Here is a 26215-nt window from a genome sequence, read left to right on the forward strand (position 1 = left end):
CTACATGGAGAGAGACCTCAGATAGTGCTGAGCGTGAGAACACAAAGCTTTGGAAAATGAAGAAAAATCATGCATCCATCCATCCATGAGCATTATTAAAATCACTGATGTGGTTTAAATCCAGTTTTGTCATAGCCTCTCTCTAGCAAACACATACACCAGCGCACTTGTTTGTTGAACTGGACTGCCACCATTGCACCGGTGCTCGGCGCCAGCAAGGAGACTGGTGTGCATCCTCCCTTTTGCCGGGGGTTGAGCTGCAGGCGGTTTTGTCAGCGCTGTTTTGACTAGGGCAGCAAATACTCTGCTGCCATGAATGGCCGATCTGTATGCTCGTGGTGCTGCTGGGTGATCCAGTCTGATGTGGGGCGCAGGCTGGCCCCAGCTGCATTTCTGTTGAACATATGACAGAGCGTATGCGCTGAATTCACACTTCTATGCTAACTACGAGAAAACTGAAGCAACAACATAAACTGGGCTGATAAAATCCACGGATATTAGATCTTCAAGGAGCTTGATGTTCAAGTAGGTCAGCTTCCCCCCCCTTCCCCCCCAAATTTGAACCAGCAGAATGGTTTATAAAGGCTTGGCTTATTATTTCATGTGGCTTAACTATTTTTAAGCTAGTAACAGAAGCTCTAAAGCTCAATTTGTGTATCATCATTCTTCTTGTCAGGGCCAATTGCTCAGTCTCAGAAGAGTTAAAGACATTTAGGTTTAAGAGGTGACTTTGTCAGCCAGGCAAAACAAGAATTATACCATGACACAAACAATCTCATAAGTCCACTGTTTATTTTTTTCCAGAATAACAAAAGCAGGCACACAGAGGTTAATCTTCGTATCAGTGACGAATTCGCCTGAAGGGAACAAGAAAGCTAGCAAGGTTACGTAGTAGTCCCAGGCAAGTCCAAGCAGCTCACAAACGTTCAGTAGCTTTACTTCAAAACAGTTGTTCTTGTACGTGAAGTCTTCCCAAAACGCATTATCTTGCCTGTCTGCTGATACTAATTCATTGGGATATTGAAGATTCTTAAATTAAGTCTGAAGATGATGCACCCCTTGTCTAGTTCCTCTGAAGCCAGCTACTGCTCTGTCTAGCTAAATAAAAACAATATGAAGGTGGCACAGGAAAGGCAAACTCAAGGAGGGGACCTACAATTGGAGTCGGGATGTCTCGAATACTTATCCCACTTCTGTTCTTGGGGCATTGCAGGAACTTCTTAATCTCGGCTCCCTCTGTCAAAGATGTGCAAGTGGATTGCCCAAGATATCAAGTAAACAATATTGTGTATTAAAAACAAATATAAGGCCTTACACCTGACCATAAATTGCAGTTTTATCACTTAGAAAAAGATGAGTCACTTATTTCTCAATTCAAAGGGAAAATAAAGTCCTGTGTAACATTCACCTGACAAGGTGGATGACTTGCCTATTTTTTTTTTACTTGTTCTTTCAAGAAAAAAACATGTATTTAAGAAATAGTGTGGAGAAATAGGGTGGAGAAACGGAGCCAGTGTGTCTATCTATTCTCTATACCATACGCTTTTAGCCCATCAGGCCTCTTTCAGACGAGACAAGCTAAAAGAGAAGAGGACAGTCACAACTGACTACAGTTGCAGTCCCATCCTTCCTGTGGGCAGAGGTCAGACATTGCTCTCTTTGGCACGGGTGACCTGTGTCTGAGTCTATCGGAGATGAAAGAACCAAATTATACACTAGAACTACTGCGGAAAGCCACTAATATCCTACAGTATTAATCTTTTGTGATAAAAATGGAAGTATTTTAATTAAAATATTGAAATATCTGGTAATATTAGACATTAACTTAAATGTAAGCCAAATACAAAAGTGAATCGGTGATACAGTTTCTTGGCAATGGAAGAATACAATTACTACACCCTAGTCAAAACTTCAATGGTTTTTCACAAGCAGATGGAGGAACACGCATTTTAGTATTTTATCCTTGTGGTTCTTAAAGTATTCCAAACACAAGGGTTTGAAAAAAAATGCATTTTTGCGCTATTCAAGTACTTTTCCTGTTCCTAATCATCTCTTCGCTTTCTTTCAAATGTGTCTTTTATATCCGTGTAGTGTCTTTTATATCCGTGTAATAGAAAAGAGCAAAAAGAAAATAATCTTTTCAGTTTATGAAAAGGTTAAGGTTTGTTTCATAATCTTGTGAAGTGAAAAACACACAGAGAATAGTACAGTTTAGACAACGGCCTAAAATAATTAGCGAGAAAAATACTGAAATGCACGATTGGGAGTGTAATTCAGCCCAAGGTACTCTGAAAGCTGAATGCACTAGAAAGTTTTCCTTAGCATTCAAAATCTGGCACAGATATTGAAATGAGCATGAATAGAAGCTACAGTAAAAAGCTGCCAAATTTTATGCTTAAGAATCGCCTGCTTTCATTTCCACAGCCCGATTCATTTGTTTGGATACGTTTAGATAAGCATTTGAAATGGACATCAAATTTGAAAACCTCCAAAACATTTTTCAAGCAGTCCTTTTTACTGATAGTTAGGATGAATTAAACTGCCACCTCAGCTCCCTTGTAGAAACTAAAGTGACATGACATTCTACAAGATCCTGCTTTGCTTTTTTTCCTCCTATTACTGAAGGTAACTCCTCCTCCTCAAAAGGAGGTAAACTAGCAAAAAAACAGAACTGAAGAGGGTGTGCCACAGGACCAGGACAGAGCTCGTTGTTGCCATGCATTTAAACTCAGCTTAATGGTGAAGGTACCTCACCAGTTGTGAACTTACAGTTTAGGCCTGGAAAGGACAGTAATTTTTCATCCCACTGCACAGTCTGATCGAAACCTGTATGGAAACTAGAACGTTAATTCCCAAATTGGGATCCGACAATCAATGACAGCCCGTAAGGCCATGATGAGCAGCTGATCCATGGGAGATAACCATAAAAATACTTCAGTAGGGTGATGAGTAACTGTTAACTGATAATGTTTCTTGACCCAACGAACTTGAGAAATAATGAATTTGGATATTTAGTTACGCAATGCAAGAGCGGTTGAGCTAGGAAGGCACAAGATCAAAGTCTCAATGGGTCATGAGGCAAACAGCAACATAGCAATTAACATCCTGATAACTGAAAAGTAAGTGAACTGCTATGTTTTATCCACAGATAGGTAACAGAAACCCATAAATTGGCAGTTTCTTGCTCACTACACAAGAACAGCCTGAAATTTCAAGCCTTTTCTTCAACCTTTTCTTCAACCTTTTCTTCCTAGGTGGCAGCAGCCAGTCTTTGTTCCTTTTCAACACAAAGATAGTTAAGTTTGCCCATACTAAGCCTTCTCTTGCTGTGCATATTTTCAGTAGATTGTGTTACCAAATCCAGGTGGTGTTCTTCAAAAGCCATGCCTGTCCTTCACAGAGATAGACGTCTTCTCTGCACTTTGCCTTGGTAAGCACCCGGTGAAAGCAGCTCACAGTTTTGCTGCTACTGGCTAACTTCCTTCTAAAACGATCAAAATGTCTGTAAGAAATAAACGTGAATTGCTGATGGAATGGGAAGGCAAATTCCCTTTGAAGACTGCTTCTCTGGTAGAGCACCATCATTTCTGTATTTCTAAAGCTACTAAGAAGGAAAATACATAAACATTTTCTTTTCTTTTTATTAATTTATTTTTAGAAAAATCACAATGTTGATAAGAGGTTTTAATAAGTAATTTTTAGGCTTGCAAAAGCTGAAAAATGATTCAAGAGTCTGGTTAGCTAAAAGCTATTTTAAGCTTCCTTTGCCATTCTATTCCTAATAAACACTGGCTTATTTCTGTTTTCTCTACACTTGGCATTGATATGAGATACCTGATTATTCATGCAGGTAAGCAGTCATTTCATTTCTTTGTATTTACAGATCAAATGTTTATATAAAAATCAATTTTCCACCCTCAAACACACGTCAAGGTTTGAGCACTTTTATACTAAAAGCAGAAGTGGGGCAAAAAAGAGGTTTACAAATTAATTCCATAACAAAATACTAAAATCTATGTAAAGCTTTGTCGCAAGCTAGGAAACATGTACAAAAAATTCTTAAATGAATTATCCTTGGCATACATTCATATTTGAATGCACCGATATATTTACATGTTTAATATCCAAATTCATAATGACTTCTAAGATGTCCCATGAAAATACCATCTTTCTGTAGAACTTTGCCAGGTGGCTGAAGCACATTAGTAAGACACATATTGTAAAATTGCATGAAAATTGGAAGCAATTAGAATGAAAGCCAACAGAACTGGTCAGACTATTCCTTCCAGACAGAACTAGTTATTATTCCAGACCTATTCCTTTAACTGTTATGAGTTGCAGTTTTCCATGTTTCCACAGATCCTTGAAACCTTCCTGTGGCTTTCAAGAGCAACAGCAAAGCTCAGAAGTGCTTTCAGTTGAGGATGGTCCTCATCCCGATAGCAATCCCTCACAAATCCAAAAGCATTCTTTACATGTATGCTGTTTATACTGTTCAACAGATGCTTGTGGAGTGAGGCTGGGTTGTTCTGGTCAGTCTTGCTATTATGTACTTTCAAATTATAGCATTATTTTTGTCTTTTAAGTGTTTACGATAAGCCTTCTGAATTCAAAGTATAACTTTATTTTCTTTTAAATTTTTGGTTATGGAAGTCTAAAGATGTTAATTCCTACTCCCCCAGTACTTCATCCACAGCTGTTCAGGCAACTGCCAAACATCAGTCTCACTAGATGTACAAAATCCAATTATGGTTCTGATTTGCAAGTCAGGCTTTTCCACACCTGACCAGCTCAATACTTGCTAAGCAGGAAGAGCCAGGAAGGATGAAGGGTCTGCGTGCACCAGTTTGGGCATGCTGCGCTAGTTTGGGTGTTCTAAATCTGTACCAGACAGATGCAATGAAAAATATGCAAAAACAGAACTCTGAATTTTTGTCTCGGATGCTCAAGAACAAGTATTTCTTCCCTGGTGGCTGAGCCAGGCAGCTACACAGATTGTATCAGCAGCACCCACACCCAGATCCATTATCCACACACAGTGAGCCATTTGCTTTCAGGTGCCCACACCATATACCAAGTTGTTTGGTTGGTACACCCACTGAGTACAGGATATTAAAAAAAAATGTTTGCACTGCCTGAAAGCAACGGTTTAACAAAACATTAATTGCTTATTGTTTTTAGAGAGGTAAGGAAAAGTTTAACATACTGAATGCACTTGGGACACGCCCATTTGTACAGGAAAGAATGTAAAGGCACCACATACTTCTACACTCCTGTCATTAAGGCCATATACTGGTGTGCAACAATGCTTCACAGGGCTAACCATACAGAAGTATTCAGGTCTAAGTCACACTCCCAGAAGGGTTTCAAACAAGAACTGTTTTCTCATGCAACTTCAGACTCTGCTTTTTGATTACGCTTTTTTTGTTGTTGTTTCCTTTTCTTCTTTCAGGCAGAATGCAGGCTCTCTATCCAGTTTCAATGGTCTGTTCTTCATCGTGTTTTCTTTAATTTAGTTCTCCAGAAGTGTGCGCTGAACTAAAAAGTGAAAAACATGTCAAGATTAGTACACCAAGTTAGTACACATTTTAAGCTATGTATTACTATGTAATAGTATATGCAGACAACAGGCATTTTCAGTAGGCATTTGAAACTGTGGGACAAGTTCAGGTAAGCAGAGGCTTGATTCTGTGCAGCCAGTACCTTGCATACCAAGGGATATTACATCCCAGATTTCTCACTCAAATAACCACATCCTACTAGATCCATGTAACTATTTACACTTGCTGTTTAGCCCAACACGCAGTTTCAGACTTGCAGTTTTGTGGATGCAAAAGTGAAATGGAGTACAGTCTGCATAGCTGATGGAAAAAGCAGGTTATTGAAAGAAAGTGCTAGCCTCGGTTATATACATTTTCAGGAAGTCACAGATAAGCCTACATAAAATTTTAAAAATGCAAACCTGTCCTGTCATGCCATCTGACCTGGCCTAATGCAAGACTGCTTCTAACTAGAAGCCATGTAAGGCACATCAACACTGTACTATCAAAAGCAGAGCTAATGTCTTCTGACTCCCAGAACTTAGATCATGACTAGCACCATGCTGACCATGGTGGACCAGTTTCTTGGCTCAAAACATGCTCGTGCTTACTTGCAAAATATAAAATTTGGGATTTAACATGACATCAATATGTGGACAGGAGTAATCATTTATGATAACATCCCAGGTTTGATTTTATCAGTTAAAATAAAGTATGTCACCTGATGCACTTGACACCTGAGTTCTGGTGAATCTTGGCCAAAATTCTAGCATATCCTGACTCCAGCTCATACATTAACTGCCTTCGGTAGAGGTCTTTGAACAATACTGCTTGCTTCACTAATGCATAGCTGAATTGAGGATACCTGCCTATCTCCAGTCCTGACTTCAAACAGCCAGTCATAAGAAAATGTTTTCTCCTTGAGAGTTTATATATTTAACAGCTTAAAGGAAAAATGTTTATAGAGAGGGTCATGAGCCAGATGGAATCTTTTAGCAAACTGATGAAATACCTGAAAGAAATAAGGTATAATTTTTTTTTTGTTAAATTATAAAAAAAAACAAACACCAGAACTAGTTCTGCAGGTTTTAGATTAAGCTCACAGAAGAATATTTTGCAAATTTATACTGCTTTGATATTTTAACATTCAGTGTTTCAAAGACACTCAACAAACTTCAGCATGAGGATGTACTGCTTCTTCATTTGTTACCCAGTCACATGGGCCAAGTTTTCACCTATACTGTTTCCTCCAGATCTATCTATGGCTTTCCTGGAAATGATCACCTGTTCCATCACCCAAGACAACTATACTGGAAGGGTCAGGTTGTTACAGTTTTTGTTGCTTTAAAAGAGATCCTTCCACAGCTGTCACAATTGTAGAAAGATTTTCTATTTGATGATTCTTTCATACAAGAATTGTTCTATGTTCACAACAGAGAATGTTTTAGTTACAACAACATGCTGCTAAGTTCACTCCTCCTTGCTTCCAGTGTAGTTTCATCTCTGCCCAAACACTATTAACATTTTTAATATGCATTCTTGTAGAGTTCTATATAGGTTTACAATCAAAAAAGGTATCAGATTCCAATCACACACAACGTATGCTAATAAAACACCTGTCAGCTAACTGCAGTTACGTATCACACTAAAGGAGCAGGCTTCTGTTTTCATAATTGTCTTTAATAAGGCTTTTGCAGAGAAAATTCAATTCTTTACTTTCTCTAAGCTCCTGTATTTCAAGGACTCCTCAAGGCAATAAACCAATCTGTTCAAAGAATAAAAAAATAGGGAAGAGTAGCCATATTATCAGAAACGAAATATTGATTCAGTTCTAAGTTAATTGTCATGGTAGTTAAAAAATTTTTGTTTTAAACAAAACAAAACAGTGCAAGTAATTTTCTCCACTATGGTAGATGTCAATAAAGTGCATTTAATAGGATCCCCACCAAAAAGCTGATCTTCCATCTAGATTCTTCTCTTACCAGGTGGCTCAGATTGCGCTCCCCGATGGCTATCCATATTCACATTCTCTTCATCTGCTGGGAAACAATGATGTTTAGCATTCAAATTCTCTTATCTTCAAAGTTGTTGATTAATAGAATCATAGAATTGTCTAGGTTGGAAGGGACCTTTAAGATCATCTAGTCCGACCATCAACCTAACGCTGCCAACACCACCACTAAACCACGTCCCTCAGAACTACATCTACCCATCTTTTAAATACCTTCAGGGATGACAACTCTACCACTTCCCTGGGCAGCCTGTTCCAATGCTTGACAACCATTTCTGTGAAGAAATTTTTCCTAGTATCCAATCTAAACCTTGCCTGGCATAATTTGAACGCATTTCCTCTTGTCCTATCACTTTTTACTAGGGAGAAGAGATCGACCCCCACCTCTCTATAGCCTCCTTTCAGGTAGCTGTAGAGAGTGATAAGGTCTCCTTGCAGCCTCCTTTTTTTCCAGACTAACAGAGATAAATTTGAGAGAAGAAATAGCACTGAAGAAACTGGGCTACTGATCATAGTTTCGTTTCCCTTGTGTGGCCTGCATGTTATTTTTAATGTGCATGGTAGATGTTACTCAGTTTCCAAACTTCCCAAATTAACAAACAGCAGTGCCTAGCTGGATTGCTGCCTTCACCAACCAGTCAGAAAGACAAGAAAGGACAATACCAAAGCTTCTGCCCCACCTATAACCCACAGTACTCCCCAAGTTCTCTGATCCAACTTATGTCTTATTTAGGTGAAATGGAAGTCAATAGCAAGCAATAGACAACTGTAGAAGAAACAATCATTTGGGGAATCAACATCCGGGTAGTTGCCAGAAACCTAATATGTAGGCAAACATTTTGTGAAGACACAAACGCAAGATTTACAAAGTTAGCAATGACAAGGTATTTTCCAGTGTGAAGAGTCTCTAATCCGCAACCTCCAGTCAATTTTCCTTAATGACATGTTTCCTTAGTCTCTCTTCTTACTCTTTAGCAGGAAGTGCTTTTATTTTAAGAAATGCAAAGCCTTAAGTCTGTCTGCTTCTGAAAGTCTAAAAATTTTGGGCAAGGCATTCTTCAGACACCCTGTCTTAGATGACTAGTAAGAGAAGTTACTCCCTGTCAACACAAATTCACTGTACTATTAAGACTACCTTATGCATAAGATCAATTTCTAGCCCCCATGTAAACAAACGCACGCATCTCTCCAGACAGTAGAAAACAAAACTAATTTAAAATTCTTACCACTTTGTTTGAAGCAGAGTTTCTTCTTCTGGTAAGCAATGAAACTAGATACTGCTCCAACTACAGTAGCAAACACAGCACTTACAATTCCAGCTATTGCTCCCTCAGAAACTGAAAAAAAAGAGGTTTGTGTACATTTTTCAGAATTGAAAGCAATATTAAACTTGTCTCAACGTAAACCCTGTGAACACTTCCAAAACCCAACAAACTGAAATTACATGAAACTGTAGTAATCGACTCTTTGTCTTTCTGAATAATGAAAAGTTAATCCTCTAATTTTATAATCATTGATTTCTTAGCAACATCTATTGTTAAACAACTTAAGCATGCCTGTTGTAAGTTCCACTAATTAAAAAAAGCTGCCCTTTCATAACCAAATCTAAGTTGTATGCATGCAATCACAGTACAAGTATCTCTGAGACCCTAGCACTTTTGAATCATTTGCAAAATAGAGATGTTAAAGAATCATGAAAGCAGTGCCTGAAAGTAAGAATTCGAGATTCCACAAAAGTTTTTAAGCTGAAACCCACTACCAGCAGTGACCATCCTAGCAGAATGTTAGGAATACAAAAAAAGCCAGAAAACAAGCTTCAGAAATGCAGACACCATCATAGACATAAATTTATGCATTTACCCTCAGCTGCTTCACCATTATTTGGACTTGGACCCTTTCGTTCTGTAAAAATGATTAAAAGGTTTAGATTTTACATTTCTAAAGAACAGTCATATTCTAATTGACAACCTTTTTGTCAATTAATCACACAAAACTACAAACCATCTATTATATCCATACAGTGCTAAGTTCCCTGGCACTCAAACTATTTTCAAAGCACAGCTCATGGTGATACCAACTTCAGCCTTGGGTGCTCAGCACTTCTACAAAATGAGCGCAGTACACCTGTTAAATCTGGTTTAACGAACTTGCCCACCACCACAGAATACTCAGTGGAGAGGAACAGTATGTAATTTCAGGGTGGCATTCAATTATATTTCCATGGAACCAACTATCTTTTCCTAAAATCCCAGCCTCATTTACTAAATATTTTTGCAATTCTCTTAGCAAACGAGACACAGTTCTGTAAATACTATCCTTATTTGGCACTGTGCAACTTGCCCCACTGAAGCAGGAACCTGTACACATGAGAACACCACACAAGTCTCAACAGATGTTTCTTGCCCCTGCCAAGTTTCAAGTTACTGCCCCAAAGGAACCTTGGAAGGTGAAAGCTTCCCAAAAAATTAGCATCAGTAATCTCCGCCTGGGACAACTCTCTGAAGTCAGTAACCAGCAGCACATCTCACCATCACATCAAGGTACTTAACCTAACCGACCCGGAAATGGTAAAGTTGCACACAGGCACAACTAACCCCATCCTAATGATGACCACTACTGCAGCTTGGTCCCAATGACCCTCTCTGTACTGAGCTGTGTTGTAACAATTAGACAGGGAGATTACTCAAAACAAGTTTGGTTTTTATACTGCTCAGAGTAGATACAAACATCACTTGGAAGTCTAATGATCAATTCATCCTGTGGGACAAATGAATCTCTGAGAACACAGAGCGGACCCTCTTCTGACCCACCCTTGGGCTTTCTAACCACAAGAACTAAAAGAAACTGAGAATATATCACAGAAGATCTGAAAATAACACCTGGATGCCTTTCAGAACTATATTTGTGGTGAATTTTGAAATAAGCACCGCATTCACATCACAGTTTCAAAACCCACCTTTCTTAGCATAACAGTGAAAATCATTGAAGGCTCCTAGACCAGTTTTGCCTCTTAATTATCTGAGCGGTTTTGGCAGAGACAGAACACATTGCTTTTGAACTTTAAGGTATGCTCTTAAATTTCAGATACTGGAACCAAAGGTGTTACAAGTTAGACCGTGTTAACCAGCTTGTGAGCAATCTTTTATCAAAAGCTCAGACAGCCATAGGATCAATATGAAGCACAACATACTATCTTACCATTGCTGCCACTACCATCGCCTCTTCCTTTTGGTAAACTGCCATCATACAGATCTGAATCATCAAGGTTGCCTATAAAAAAATAAAAATATATTATCTTACATATTTTACATTCAGTGAAAAGACACCTCAAGGCACATAACGACAGGGACATTTTCTCTAGATTGTTCAGCTGCGTTCATGGTGGTTTTAGGCTCAGTGTCATAGTCACAACATGTTTGTGTTTGAAAAGCCCTCCCAATCTCAAGTCTCTTCTGCTCAGCACCACACAGATTGACAGCAGCACTGCTGCCTCTGGACTTCCTGAACAACTGAGAGCAGTCAGCATCCAAGAGCAGGCAGTACTGCACACGTCATAGGCCAAGCAAGCAAGAAGCCCTGTAAGCTAGTTAAGTGGAACAGCCCAAGTCTCAATATCCTGTTAATGCAGAGAAAGGACATGGACAGGAAAGGACCATTTCTTTTCAAGGCTGCAGCTGTGGATGTTTCTTCAGAGTTGTGTTTCTAAGTTACAACCAATCTTTCATGCCTGTACAACATAGTAGCTACAGGGGAGAAAAAAAAAAAAAAAAAGTAAAAAAGTTCCACATGCCACAGTCCGGTGGCTTCAGTATTTACTGGACAGTGGGAAGATCCAAATGTAATTCCCTCCTCTGATTTACTGTAGGACATTGAACCAGTCCCTCTCCATTTCCACTGGACCCTACCTCATGGGACCTGAGTTCTCCTCTTTCCCTCTGCTGCCAAATGAATCTTTCATTTATGCAAAGCAAATCTGTTTCAAGCATCAAAACTAAAAGCACTGCATCAGAGGATATTTTAGTTGCCTCGAGAACTGTATCGAGGCACGCAAGACCAGAATTCAAGTATCTGCTGCAAATGTAGCAGGAGGAGGAACAAGAACCAAGACTTGCATTTCAGGTGAAGACTTTTTACCACCATATGGTAGGCAGGGAAGGAAATGTATTTTAAGACAACCTTTCAAAACCAAAATAATTGTTTTTAACTGGAGCCTTTAAAAGAAAAACTGAAAAAAATAACCCTTTGACTTTTGAGCTTTACCTTTAATTTAGATGCTTTAAGAATACAGTTCACAGGTAGTTCCTGCTGACTCCTTAGCATGACTCGCAGGGATTCAGTTTGTAAAGATGAAAGGAATCAATGCTCCACCATAGGCAGCCAAGAACAGCATTGCCCCAAGCACACACACTCTGTTCCATCCTTCTTCCTCCCCACACCATCCCGCTTTTAAGTGAAAGTGACTTAACAGGTCTGTTATGGAATTTCAAGACTGATGAAAAGCTTATTTGCAAGACAATTTTTCCTCAATCCTCAGTGTTCATCCAGTGCAACATCTGACATACATAGCAGCTAATTAACAAGGAGTAATTATTAGAAGTTTAACTGAGATAGTAAAACCATTTCATGATTCAGGAGTTTGTGCTAGAAGCCTTACCAGTGTCTTTAGGATTTGCAGGTGGACCTTGCTTGGGGTTATCTACACACAAAAGAGAAATTTAGAAAAAAAAAAAAAAAAAAAGAAAAAGGTTAAGATATCTAAAGCAGACTGCAATACAGTAACTTTGAAAGGGACTAGGTAAGATTAACAAACACTTTTCTCCTGTTCAAAAATTCCTGTTAGGTCAGTCTTACCAGTGTCTCTAGGATTTGCAGGCGGACCTGGCTTGGGGTCATCTGTAGACAAATAGAGTTACAATAACGTGAGCAAAATTACTAGTGTGAAGAGACCAAAAAAGCAGCATATAGTGACCTTGAAAGACTATTTGACCTAAAAAATGGTATCAAATCTTCTTCATGTCATATTCCTTTTTATTAGCTAGTGCCGTATTTGTTTGGTTATTTTAGGCTAAACACTGTATTTTGATGCAATTAACAGTGTTTCTGTCACATTAGCCTATATGTCAGACCCTCGCTATAACTGAACGTATATAGAACTCACTAAGCATTATGCAGCATTTTAGTTTGCACAGCTGATTTCAAATGCTGAACTTATTCAAATTTTTATACCAGGTACAGATTATTTGGCTGTTCCTTCTTTTAAAATTACCAGATTTTAATCAATAATAAAGGTTGGTACCTCACTTTAAAACGAAAAAAAAAAAAAAAAAAGATAAGATACACACAATAGAACTAGAAATATGGTCCCCACAATGACACTTCATTTATCTTGCCACAAAATAGGAGAATAAGAGATCTTAGTGGTTATCTCTGTACTGTTTGGTCACAGTCTTTGTTGCCCACATCAAATTAACACATTGGCATTGGTTTTCTAAAACTGTGTTTTCACCAATAGCTGAACTGATCCAGTGGCCCACTTCTTCTGTATGCTATTTCATCTTGATGTTGCATGGCCTTGCCTCCTCTCAGCTCTAGCACAAGTCAGATCAGGTCTCCTTAGGCTCTCTGCACAAAGTAAAGAGGCAGGCACCTCCAGAGCACAGTTCTAAGACCCCAACTTAGGCTTGCTATCCTATAAAGGAACCTCTCTCTTCACTGATTCATTCAGCCAACTGTTTCTTAATTAGCCAACTGTTTTTAAGAATGTCAGCAGTTGGAAACAGACTGCTTTCAGAGAGACAAAACTTCAAAAGGCTAAATCAAACAGAGCAGCAAACAGTGCTACTGTCATACAACTCTAGACCCTGTGTTAGGAAAGCCGTCTATACTGCAACAGGTCTAGTGATGGTACTCAAAAAGCAAATGTACATTATCTAATGTACATCTAATCGGATGCACCTTTTACTGGCTGAGTGAAAACAATACTGCAATTTCTGCTGCTGCCCACACTGCAGAGCTGAAGGACATTAGAAAGAGTACCTTCCCTCATACTATTTCAAACAAATTAATGTTTCCTTGTGCTACTAAAATTACTTCCTGGAAAGGACGAGACTACTTCAGATTTCAAAACTACTTCCATAAGTAATAGTTTATGGAATTAGTGCCATCTAGTGAAGACACCGCAATGAAACAAGTAGGACTTGGCTAAGAAATGAGTGAAATACAGTTTTTGTGACTCCAGACCCTTAAAAATGAAGGTAAATAACATAACTAGACCACAATTATTTTTATCTACAGTCTGTTACCTTAAATCAACTCAGCGACCTTATTACATTTAGGTAATAAAGGATGAATAGACATTGCACCAAGTACTACCTAGAAGTATCCAGGAAAACATGATGCTTACCAGGATGAAGAGCATGTTCTAAGCTGAAATCATCTACGAAGAAAGAAATTTTAAATATAATGCAAAAACTGAACTAGGTTTAGCCTATTTTTCCACAAAACACACCTCACAATGTTTTCACCAAGAATACAATGGCATGCTCATTCAACAGCGGCCCACAGAAGAGCACCACAGTTACCAGGCATTATGGGCCAAACTACATGCTGCTTTAGTGATCATGGTACATGCCAAGGACCAGCTTAAGGTGAGTAAACTCAAAACATGCAGACTGAAAGTCAACTGAAAGTTAACTGAAGGGATTGTCACAGGGTCTTTAAGCCTGTGAAATCACAAAGTAAATTTGTGAAAGCACTAGCAGAAGACCAAAATGCAGACACCCTTTCGCTATTAGGGAACTGCTTTCTTTTATAGCAGTATCAGAATTCTGTGTGCCACTAGATTGAAAAATTCAGGTTCTTAAATTAGTATGTACAACTACACTTGATTTCATAGTAAGAGGCATTACAAGCCAATTAGATCTCACCCAAATCTGATGGTGGTGGCTTCCGAGACGGAAGAGGCTTCTTTGTAGTTACTGTCAGGGATGGTTAGAAAAAAAAGTTTAAATACTATTTAATACACCATTCAGAACATACAGGAAGGACAAATGTAAGCCTATGTCTATACAATGAAAAGCACAAGATCAAGTCTATACAGCAAGACAATTCCCCTTATGAGGAATCCCTGAGTGTTCCCAAAGACAAATTTTAGTTCTATGTGGTCAATATTTTGACATACCCGTAGCTGAATTGTTCCCCTGAGGTTTAAACAAACCGTATGTGGGGAAAATGTCTTGCTGGGTCACGCAGCAATACTCATAAACAAACAAGTCTAAGAGCAGCCACTATTTTCCCACCTACCTCCCAAAATTTGCAACAGTGTAATAATTACCAAATGCATCTTCTAAGTTGAAGTCATCAAAATTGCCTATAAAAAAATGAAAGCAACAGTAAGAACACTGTTTTTGTACTCAAAACCAACATTTATTACACTCATAAACATGCCTCTGATCTATCTTGATGTATGCTTTCTGCTTCCTGCATCAGACTAGAAGAATGTTTTGAGTCAGGGCTGAAGACAGACATTCTTCTCTATCTCTCCAGACCACCATCCACACAAATACTAAAAAAAAAAAAACAACAAACCAAAAAACAAACAGCACTAAAAATTGTCTCCATAGAAAGGATCCAGAGGGCCAGAATATGTATTGCTGCAGTCAATATAATGCACTTAATCCTTTATCCTTACCACTGCTATTGCATGCTTTCATAGTGCTATCCACAGCATATTCTTTCCCAGCCTTCTTTCCACTGACCCACAAAATGAGCAGGAGCACAGCTCCAATTCACAAGAATTTACAAGATTCAAGTGTGAAGAAAAGCCTTGGAGCACAAAGGCTGGTATGAAAGCCATATGATCAGGTAATGGATTTAATACCTTGGCATTAAAAATTAATTTTTATGGGTTTATAGGACTTACCTTTTCCCCTAGCAAACATTAACAATATGAAGATGGTTAAATTATTAGCACAGATGATCTCAAGCAGTCTCTTTAACTTCCTAAAGGACAGCTAAATGCAGCTGTCACTACTATGGGCTCTCCACTCCAGGTAGATTAAGCTTCATTTTTAGCCCTTAGGAAAGAACATTCTCTCTTGCTGTATTAGGTCAGTTGCTAGAGCTACTGCGGCTTACCCAGCCAACTGCAAACACACTGACTCAATATATTCATGATACAAACTGGTTTCACAGCATGAATATAGTAGTGTGAACTCAGCAGCAAAGGCTCGTAAGATAAATGGACAGCTAAAACAACTACTTGGGATATTTCTGACAGTTCATTATTCTGTTTCACTAAAGCATGGAAAAAGGCATGAAAGTAGACACTAGCTATTCAAGAAAAAGACATACAAATATAATGCTCCAGCCCCACAGAAGCTGGAAGACTTTTTCTACTTACTAAGTATCAAGCCACCAAGAGCAGAATTCAATTCCAGTCAGAGCTACCTTAATTCAGAAGATACGCACAAAGTATTAATGTGTCTGCTTTTCCTCGAAGAATATACCTACAGAAGAAGGATCAGAACTGGCTACTGCAAAGATTGAAGAGAGTAATAAAATAAAAAAAATATGAAAAATCAACCCACAAGCAGAATGTTCCTTCTGCTTACATGACAGGCCGAGCTAAGACAAGAACAACTCATGAGACTAGCACCAGGAATGACAGATGCTCATATACTTGATGACATCTTTCATCTCAACTGAGGTCAAAATTGAAATCTCTTTTGCTTCTCACATAACTGCATGAATAACGCCATATTTTTTCCAAAGAAGAAATGAGACTAAGATACATTTTTAGTTTTTTAGTATGGAAGCAAGGAATGACAACTGGAATTTAAAAAAAAAAAAAAAAAAAAAAAACAAAACCCCAAACAACAAAGGCAAGCTTGTAGTTTCCTGAAAACATCCTTCAAGCTAGTCTTCAGTCTGGCCAACTGAACTGCTACAGCAGAAAATGAAATCTGAAGCCTAAGCAGCGATTTCCATACTGTAATATTTGAACTGAGCACCACCTTGCTCACAGCCAAGTAGGGATGTAGAACTGCCTGGTCAGTGACCAGCACCTTCATGGAAACAGAGGCAATTCATGGCTTTATTGTGGTGCAAGAGAAAGTGCATTTAGAAACCCCTGGATAAAGTTATTACGTACAGATCTTGAATAGAAAGCAAGAAGATATTTTACTTGGTGTTCTTCACTCCAGATGGGGACTATAAGCTCTTTCAGATACTTAACTCATGAAAAACTGTTTCACAGAATGCAAAATATTTGCAGGTTGTTTATCTGAAGCCTACATCATCTTGCAATACAATCTTAAAAACCTCAGTAATAGGAGCAGTTGCCAAGACCCAAATCTCAGTTACCACAGAAGTTACCCCTTTGTTTAGACTACTACAAGAAACCTCCCTATTAACAGTCAAAAAAGGTCAAAACACTCAATAGAAATTTAAAGAGGTGCTTGCACAGTTGTTCCTCAAACTTGAATTTTGTTTGTTTGTTTTCTCAAGTACATACATCTCTCAGGCTACAGTCCTCCAGGGAGGAATGTGTAAGACAGGACCTGATCAGATATTTGCTAGTCTAACTCTAAGGCGGCAGGCAGAAGGATCTGTTAAAGATGCATGCTCCTCAAAACACTCTACTTCAGTAGCAACCTGAGGATGGACTGCCACCAGCCGTTAACACCATCTGTCTCAAGGTTAAAGATACATCACTAAGTCAACGAACATTACACTGGTGAGTATATTTCAAGAGCACTATTTCTTTTTACAAGGAGTGGCAGAGGGAAAAAACAAGCACATATACTCAACATTATGCTTTGTTGTAGCTGAAGTTTCACCTAGAGCAGAAAAGATGCGATTTCAAATATAATAGTCTCCCACTGCCACCATGAAACATAGTCCGAGAACTCTGAACGGTTCCAGCTGCAGTGGTTTCTGTCAAAAGGAGGAAAACAGTGTAAAAGAGTGTGCATTCAGTGACACTGCTATTTTAAGGGATTGTTTTCACGCATGATGTTCATGGAGAAATAATTTATCTTGAGACTGCTGATTGCCAATCTCACATAAGACATGCTTTGAGAGAGCAATAAACAAATTTGAGAGCTAATAAAAGAAAAAAAAATCCTTCTATATTAACTGGAATGGTTCAAGATTCTGCAATCACACTTCTGTTTTTGAAGGATGCAGCAAGATGTCAGGCTCTTCAAACACTTTATCTGAATAATGGTAGCAGAAAATGTCAGAACCTAGCTTATGAAACTCATTACAATAATCTGAAGTGTTGGCAGTCTGCTTTCCCAGCAAAGATTAGGTGTTTCTCCACTGTTCACCTTCATGTGTCTTTAAAGCACTTTCTTTTACAACTGTACTCGCTCAGCTTTTAGGATGGGTGGGTCCAACTAAACTAGAAGTTCAATTACTTAGCCTGAAAGGAGAGAGGCTCAGTACCAGAGATTCAGCTGGTTCCACGGAAGAAACAATCAGATAACAGTGGTAAAGCCACAGAAATCGAATAAAGATAGTATCACGATCCAAGAAGAAAGAGTCAGCAAGAATACGGCGCACTCCCTGCATGTTTAAGGAGCACCCAGAGTAACCAAGCTTATGAGCATTTTCTTAGTCTAAGCAAAGATAACTGCAAATAAAGCAGATATTATATTGCATATAGAGCATAATACAGCAGGTATTACTAGCTCCTAGAGGCATGAGCATGTTCAAGAACATTTCAGAAGTGTCTACACTATTTTCCTTCCATTTCCATAGCTCAAATACCAGGATGTCAAGAGACAGATCTTCAGCAGGCTGTCCCCAGTAATCTGCAGTTTGTGTCAGATGGGGGAAAACCAACAGGTAAAACAAAAGTGGGAAAAAAAAAAAAAAAAAAAGAGCTAGAGGGTATTCAAGAGAGGCAAGTAACTAAGCAAATAGTAGTCCTTTGCAAAGACCCATCACCACTCTCAGACACTTACTGCTATGGTATTAGATTAGTCATATTTACACTCCACTGCAGAAGCTGACACGAGCTTTGGAAAGTTCCTCCATTAGTCACGTGTACGGTGACACACCAAGAAAGGAGATTTGTGTGAATCACCACAAACATAACTTTTTGACTTGAGCAACAGACTGCTTGAATTTTTTTTTTTTTTTCTAAAAATGCTGGTGCCCTCCTCCTTTCCTCCCTCCCTCCCTCCCCTCCTGGTGCCCTGTGCACCACATGGTGCAGCAAAGCCTGCATGCTGCAGCTGATCTTCCAATTGTAGCCCTACAGACCAGGTGGCTGTGGTCAGCTTGTCCCTGTTGCACCACTGGATGTTACCTGCCACTCCATCAGTGGCTGACTAACTTACAATCACAGAATCATAGAACATCTTGAGCTGGAATGGACCCATAAGGATCACCAAGTCCAACTCCCTGCTTCTCACAGGACTGCCTAAAACTAAGCCACATGACTAAAAGTGTCATCCAGATGCTCCTTGAACTCTGAGAAGCTTGGTGCCCTGATCAGTTCCCTGGGGACCCTGTTCCAGTGACCAACCACTCTCTCAGTGAAGAGCCTTTTCCTAATGTCCAATCTGAACTTCCCATGACTCAGCTTCATTCCATTTCCTTGGGTCCTATCACTGGTCACCAGAGAGAGATCAGCACCTCCTCCTTTGCTAGCCCCCTTGAGGAAGTTGTAGACAATGATGAGGTCACCCCTCAGCCTTCTCTTCTCCAAGCTGAATAAACCAAGTGACTTCAGCCCCTCCTCATAAGTCTTGCCCTCTCACCACCTTGGTCACCCTCCGCTAGATGCACTTTAATAGTTTCATAGAATTGTTTAGGTTGGAAAAGACCTTTAAGATCATTGACTCCAACCATTTGATGTCCTTCTTATACTGAGATACCTTGAGTACCGCATGCAGTTTTGGGTGAGGTTGCACCAATGCAGCACAGCATGGAACAATCAACTCCCTCAACTGCCTAGCTATGATGTGCTTGATGCACCCCAGGATACAGTTGGCCTTTTTGGCTGCCAGGGCACACTGTTGACTCATGTTCAACTTGCTATCAACCCAAACCCCCAGATCTCTTTCCACAGGGCTGCTCTCCAGCCTCTTGTCCTCTGTTTGTATGTATAACCATAATTATCCCATCCCAAGTGCAGAATCCTGCCCTTGCTCTTGTTAAATTTCATACAGTTGGTGATTGCCCAAAGTTGGTCTGTCCTGCTGCCTAGCCGCTCATTTTCATGAAATACGCAAAAATCTCGAGCTCAAGGAGGCCTCTCATCTCTGTAGAGTTTACACGAAGTTTGGCAGCCCCCTTGGGGGATGAGGATGCTGGTAGCCATAAGGGCATAAACTCTTGGGCAACCAGGCAAAAAGCAGCTTCTCCAACTTCAAGCAGGGAAACTGGATTTTATAGTCCCATGTCTTGTACTTCTTCCCCTTGCAGGAACTGAAAAAAGGAGGAGCAGAAATACTGAACACCTAACCAGAACAAGCTACAGAAATACAGGAAGACCAACACATTGAAACTTGTTCATGAAACACTTTAATTAACACAGCAAAGCCATCACATCCCTTACAATTGCTTTAAGCTTACCAGCACTTGATTCCAATCCAACTTTTGCCTCACCAGCATTAGTTACCTACAATAAAAGACTTCTACTGCTCAGCTAACATTCTGACAGTTATTTTCCAACAAGTCCAAGAGGAGCGATTTAATCACAAAAAGCCTGAAAGAAAGGTGACTTGGCTCTCCATAGCTTGCTGTAAGAACTTCCTTTATAAAGTTTTAAATGGAGAACCTGGAACATGAAAACCACTTGCTGTGGGTGGAGGAACATACTTAAAACTGTACTACTTCTCCCAGCCAGCACAGAGGTTTTCAGGCAAGATTCTTCTGCGTCAGGCCATGCAGATGGGATGTTTACTCCTGCTGCTAAGCAGCAGTTTATAATTAGCCCTGCCTGGAGTCTCACGAAATTAAATCCCACACAGTTGGTTTCAAACGCTGTTCCTCCTATAAGCACTCACCTATCGATGCTGCTTTTAAAGTTTAGTTTCTCTGCAGAGCAAGAGAAAACAAAAGGTTTTTCATAAAGTTCTGTTCAGAAGAATGAAACCCCTTCCTACCTAAATAAATATGCCCCAAACACAAATAACAATTATAAGTCAGCCAAAAAAAACCAAAGATAATTTTTTACATCTGGGGAGTGTCTGCTTTCTGCACATCTGGAGCATTCACTGATGTTTCTGATGGGAATAAAGTCAGTGAAGCCTCTGCTGCAACCAATAAAAAGATTTACTTCCTCTTCAAAAAGATGCATAAGACTCCCCTAATCACTATCATATTTATTTTTTACAGTGATCTGAATGCTACTTCCCTCAAAAGTTACTTCATTTGCACCAATCTTGAAAATACAGTACAGAAAAAGTTAAGCAATTATGTGGCCTAATCTTTTTCTGACTGATTGCTAGAAAACAGTTTTAGACTAATATGTGATTTATTTTAACATTTGAATCACTAAGGATTCCTTCCACCCCAAAACGGCAATTTAATATTTCAAATAAACAGGCCTACAAGGTCACATTTTGACTCAAAACTATTTATTTAAACACCTGCAGTCATGTGAGGGTTTTTTAACAGAACATGGTAAAACAAACCACTTACTAGAGAAGAAAAATCCACATTCTGAAGCAGAGTTTAAGGAATTCTGCTTGTCTAAAAGTTTCCCATGCACTGTGAAACTTTTGTTGCTTTGAGTGGTAAAAAGTAGAAAATGGGGATCTAAACATTAGCTATAAGCAGAATTTTCTGGGGAGGATTTGATGTAGGAATAAGAGGACAGAATGAATAGCTCTAAATCAGCAGAAAGCATACAGAAGAACCAGGTCAACCACAAAGCTAGAGATTTAACATGGTGGCAACGGTCCTGTCAAATGCAGAGCTACTTATCCAGAAATGAGAAGGGGTAAATGAGAACTACATAATAGTTACAAAAGGTCCAAGAACTCCTGTAAGTCCCTTCAATCAAGTAGTGAAGATCAAAGCAAATATTTGGCATCTTAATCACAACCTGCCCAGTGCAAGTTGTATACCACAGCCTGGTTGTTTTCTTACAGTTCATAATTCTGCATGTCCATAACCAATGTGACCACCTTCCCTCCAAGTAATGGTTTGGACACTTCTGATTCTCTTCTGGTTACAACCCTCACTGGCAAACCAACATCAAATGGCAGTGGCACCCGTCCCAGATCTCCTCCTTAAGCTCAAAAGAGCTCCCAAAGCACTGTCACTAATAGCAGCTTGGAAAGTGCTAAAGCAGTTTCCGTGCTTCAGGGAAAGTTGTTCCTTGCAGAGCGTACCTTCCCCACATATTCAAAACCTGGCTGACTATGGTGCTGGGCAGCCTGCAGAGGCTGACCCTGCTGGAGCAGGGGGTGGGACTGGAAGGTCTTCAGAGGTGTCCTCCAGCCTCAGCACCCTGTGGTTCTGTGACCTGGGACAGTTCTAGTCACTGGACTAAATTCCATGTGCTACAAAACTCATAACTGCAGATAAAGTAAATCACTCAGTCCCTCTGCAATTCTCTTTGTAGATGTGAACTGAAATACATTGCTCTGTCTCATGAAGTTTGTAAGCAGGAATGTAAGCTACATTAATAAAGGGTGTTAGAAGAACATTTTGGTGACAGAAGCACGGCCCTTGCATCACGAAATGACAAGCTCAGGACACTTGGATAGGAGGCGGGAAGAAAGGAAAAGGGTTTTGCAAAAAGGGTGGGCTATTTTCCTGAATCAAAAAGGATGGGAAAATTTTGAAAATGGGGTGCTTTAATAACGCTGCTGAAACCAGATGGCAACAAATAAAAAGATATTGGATATACTTATTTGATTTTTGCTTATTTCTTCTTATCTGTAACTTCAGGACCACACCTCAAGACTTCAAATGCCGTATACTATGCTTATTGCTATTCCACCTAAGTATTTGGCCTTACCAAGCATAAATGCATTACTAAAATTAATGTTTTAACAAAGTATTTTCTAAAAAGCAAATGCTAAGCTTCCTCTCATGTAAATTCAGGGACTCAGGCAAAATATGACAGGCAGACAGCAGCATAGTCTTGTCTGCATTCAAGTGCAGGGTACCCTTGACGAAGGCTGCAGGCGTTTGATTAAATATTGCCTAGCCTTGCATTATTTAAAGCCTGCGTGTTTGTACTTGTACCTGCAAGTGCTAAGTACACTGAAATTTTCAAACTCTAGCTTGAGCTCTTGGTACTCTTCCTCATAGTAGCCCTAAACCACAGAGGTGTCACACAGTGCATTAAGCATGGAGTGACATTGGCAATGCCAGTCCCCAACTGCGCAGTGTCACCCCACACCTGGGGCCACCGCCGCCACTGCCTTCTCTTGCTTCAACATAGCACCTACAGAAGCCAGCCCTGTCCTTCTGTTCCTGGGGCAGGCAAGTAGAACCCCCTGCCCCTCTTCCCAGGTCTCAGGTGCTGTCATAATCACCATTCCCCCAGGGAGGCTCATGGAGCAGGCACAATGGCCTGAGATACCTCTGCTCTCCATCATTGCCTCTTCAGAAACCTGTGCCAGGTCTGGACAGGGAGCTCTGAAGCAGTCTTAGGAAGACCTGTTCTCAAATCTCACCGAGATCAAGCAGGCAGTGTGTACTTACTTAACATTCATCCACTTCTGAAATTCTGTCTTGGCATAAGAAATGTCAGTAGTTAATTTTTTATAAGCCTAAGAAACCAAAATCCTTTAAGTACGTGTTGCTCACAGTCTACAGCTTCAAAGTTTAAGCTGCTTGATAGACAGGACTTCAAGCTTTCATAAAGCTGACAAGCCTTGCAGCAACTACTCACATAGCCTAAATTTCCATAACCAGGTGCATTCTTACCACAAGGCTTACATTTACTCGTTATGAAAGTTCCCTTCTCTAACTACTATATCAGTCAGTCTTTACAGTATGAAAGTGTATTAACCTTGTTAATATGTATTAGTTCACATTATACATTGCAATGTAGAGAGGTAGTAGAATTTTACTGGAGACTTTGCTATTGTTCACGTTTAAGTAAAAGAAACCAAAGGACAGCTCAGCCCTGTAAATAAGGACTTTATTTCTTGCAAGCTTAGAGCTGTCCATGAAGGATAAAAGATACCCCTGGACAGCCAAGATAATGCCAGCATCCTAGCCCCTCCAATACCTCTTTGAAATCCTTCCAGTGTTGGCTGGCATCATAGAAAAGTAACTATAGCAAGACTGACTCCAGGGATGTCTGCATCAATAGACAAGCAGTCAGAATGCTGCAGAAATACAGTTGCTTTGCAAAGTTTTAGAATTTTAGATTAGTGATCAGTACTGTGAGTGTTAGTGATTTGTCAAATCAAGTTGTACCTGAATATTTGAAGGATATAAGAACCCTGTGTAAAACCCTATTTGGGGTGCCCCAATTTGGCTGGGATACCTCATGCACATGAATAAATATTTACCCTTGTAATTCTGTATTTTGGTACTAGCCTCTTGCTAGCAGACATCTAGCAATAGCAATAGCTTCAGTAGATCTTGGCAAGAACCTTTCCACAGTTGACTGCTACTTGTGAAACCTCTCGCTCTGTGGCTTGTACTTTGAAACAGTGGGCATATCGTAAGCAGTCAAAACTATACTTTGGAAACTGTGGAGCAATATACACACCGATGGCACTAAGATGGACACCAGGAGGAGATGGTGGGGCTGGGAAGGGGCACAGGTTCAAGGCCCCTTGAACGTTCAGTCCTCTCACTTTCATTAACAGATTCATAAACGTTAAGCCTCACTGGTATAACACCCAAATAGCAGCCAGCACCAAGAATTATCAGTTAAATACACTGGAAGGACTACAATGGCAGTTAATCAAAAGATTAGCCTCAACTTTAAGAAACCCATTTTATCCAAGCAGGTTGCAAACTCTTCAGTATTTTATAATCCAATAAAACCATTGGTTCTCCTGAAAGTAACTACAACCGACATCACTGACATCATATGACCTAATGCCATTTTATCGCCCGAAGTTTATCTATACTTCTATTCAGATAATAACATTCTCCTCTCTTTGCACCAAAAACCTCTACCTGCATCTGTACAGTTCAATTCCCTGCCCGGCCTTGTGCAGAGAAAGGAAGAAGTGTTTTCAGGGCAATTGTGTCATCTCTTGAGCCACAACTTCAAGAGTTGCGCACTTCCCCTGCTCATCCCAATTCAGTAAAACACTTTACACAACAATAAAGTGTGTAAAATGATAGATTGGAGGCTTCCCTCCCCACCAAAGTGGTCAGGAAACACCAGCATTTTGTTTTGTCTGCATCCTTATTTGCTCATACTCTGCACCTCTGGTAGCCTCTTGGATTGGGGCAGCGAGGGACGGAAGGAAGAGCAGTCCCAGAGGGGGCTTAGAGGAAAAAGGAAGAGCAGCACTGAGGCTCAGCTGCAGGAAAGTTAGAGACATCTGCACAAGATGAAAGATGGTAAAATTTTAGCAGGAGGAAGTATTAAGAAACCAAAATTTGTGATCTGGCAGCCAGTGAAGTAAAAGCTCCAAAAATTCAACACAGTGGTAAATAACCCTCACTCTGACAAAGGAAAAAGAATTTAAATGATAAGTTATGATGAATAAGTAAATGGAACTTGGCCTTCCTTTTAGAAATTCCTTCTTTAAAATAAAATTTAGTTGAAATACACACTTGCAGTGTGCACAGAACTAAGTCAAGAATACTCTTATTTTTACAGCAGTATACTGAAATGGCGGCTCATGGTAAGCAGGACTGCTTTCTGTCTGCCGGTACTTGTAAGCTGATAATTTCATTTCACAGCCTGTTTCTTTTAACTTGCTCACCAGAAGTCTTACCAGTTCAAAACAATTTGTATACTAATAGCAAAATTCAAACAAAATCTGTAATGTAGTCAGACACATTAACTGAACAGTAAAATTGATTTTGCTTTTCTAGACTCTTTTTCATCATGGCTTGTTCAGCTATGGCGAAAAAGATTTTTCAGTCTTTTCAATCCGCACACTTAAAAGTAGCTAACACAGCTTTTGCTGAAAGAAAGAAGAGGGAGACTTTGGGTTTTACAATGAGGGTTTCCTGTGAGGAAGGCGGAGGGTGTAGAGGAAACCAGACCCAGTACAGTGGTTTGCAATGATTCAACTTATATTTTAATCCATTGCTCTGAGACTGAATCAGGCACTAGTCAACTCATTTTATAACAAAACCTATTGTTCTGCTTAAACTGCCAACATTGGCATGTTTAAGTAGCACCAATGACACCTTTCTTCCTGCAAGTATTTACTATTACGGGATTAACTGAAACAGAGTTGAATTAAGTGACAATTCACTGAGCCAGGATTTTGCAGCTTGTGCTCCACTGCATCACACCAGCATCGGTTTGGAAACATGCAGCCGTCCAGCCGTTTGGAAACATTCAGCCACAGGACGTGCGATGTAACAGCAGCCTGCTTCTCTGGGTGATGGGGAACACTGCAGGAGAAGGCTAATTTTCTTCTGCTTCAACTAACTTTGTATCGTGTGTGCAAAACTACTAGATAAAAAAAACGTTCCTGAAGGACAGCCACACATGCAGAGATGCTGTGTGCACCCATGTCAATGTGACTAGTATTAGATG

The 26215-nt window shown here is 39.7% G+C and overlaps 1 protein-coding gene across 4 annotated transcripts in view; it reads right to left on the reverse strand.

Moving 5' to 3' along the window:
- Window positions 1–3253: 3253 nt before the first annotated feature.
- Window positions 3254–26215, reverse strand: part of CD99 (CD99 molecule (Xg blood group)) — a 180579-nt gene continuing 157617 nt past the window's right edge. Inside the window, exons 3-12 of one of the 4 annotated variants that reach the window (XM_082498607.1) lie at window positions 14885–14920; window positions 14478–14528; window positions 13955–13987; window positions 12403–12444; window positions 12206–12247; window positions 10750–10821; window positions 9412–9453; window positions 8778–8888; window positions 7523–7576; window positions 3254–5538 (exon numbers count right to left, since the gene is read on the reverse strand). In XM_082498607.1, the coding sequence (XP_082354733.1) occupies window positions 5513–5538; window positions 7523–7576; window positions 8778–8888; window positions 9412–9453; window positions 10750–10821; window positions 12206–12247; window positions 12403–12444; window positions 13955–13987; window positions 14478–14528; window positions 14885–14920 (509 nt within the window). In that variant the 3' untranslated portion in view covers window positions 3254–5512. Of the gene's footprint in view, window positions 5539–7522; window positions 7580–8777; window positions 8889–9411; window positions 9454–10749; window positions 10822–12205; window positions 12248–12402; window positions 12445–13954; window positions 13988–14477; window positions 14529–14853; window positions 14921–26215 lie in introns of all 4 variants that reach the window. The other 3 variants (XM_082498606.1, XM_082498609.1, XM_082498608.1) reach the window with 3 other exon arrangements.

This window comes from Vanellus vanellus (genome assembly GCF_965231255.1).
Source record: "Vanellus vanellus genome assembly, chromosome: 1".
In the NCBI taxonomy this organism is placed as follows: domain Eukaryota; kingdom Metazoa; phylum Chordata; class Aves; order Charadriiformes; family Charadriidae; genus Vanellus; species Vanellus vanellus.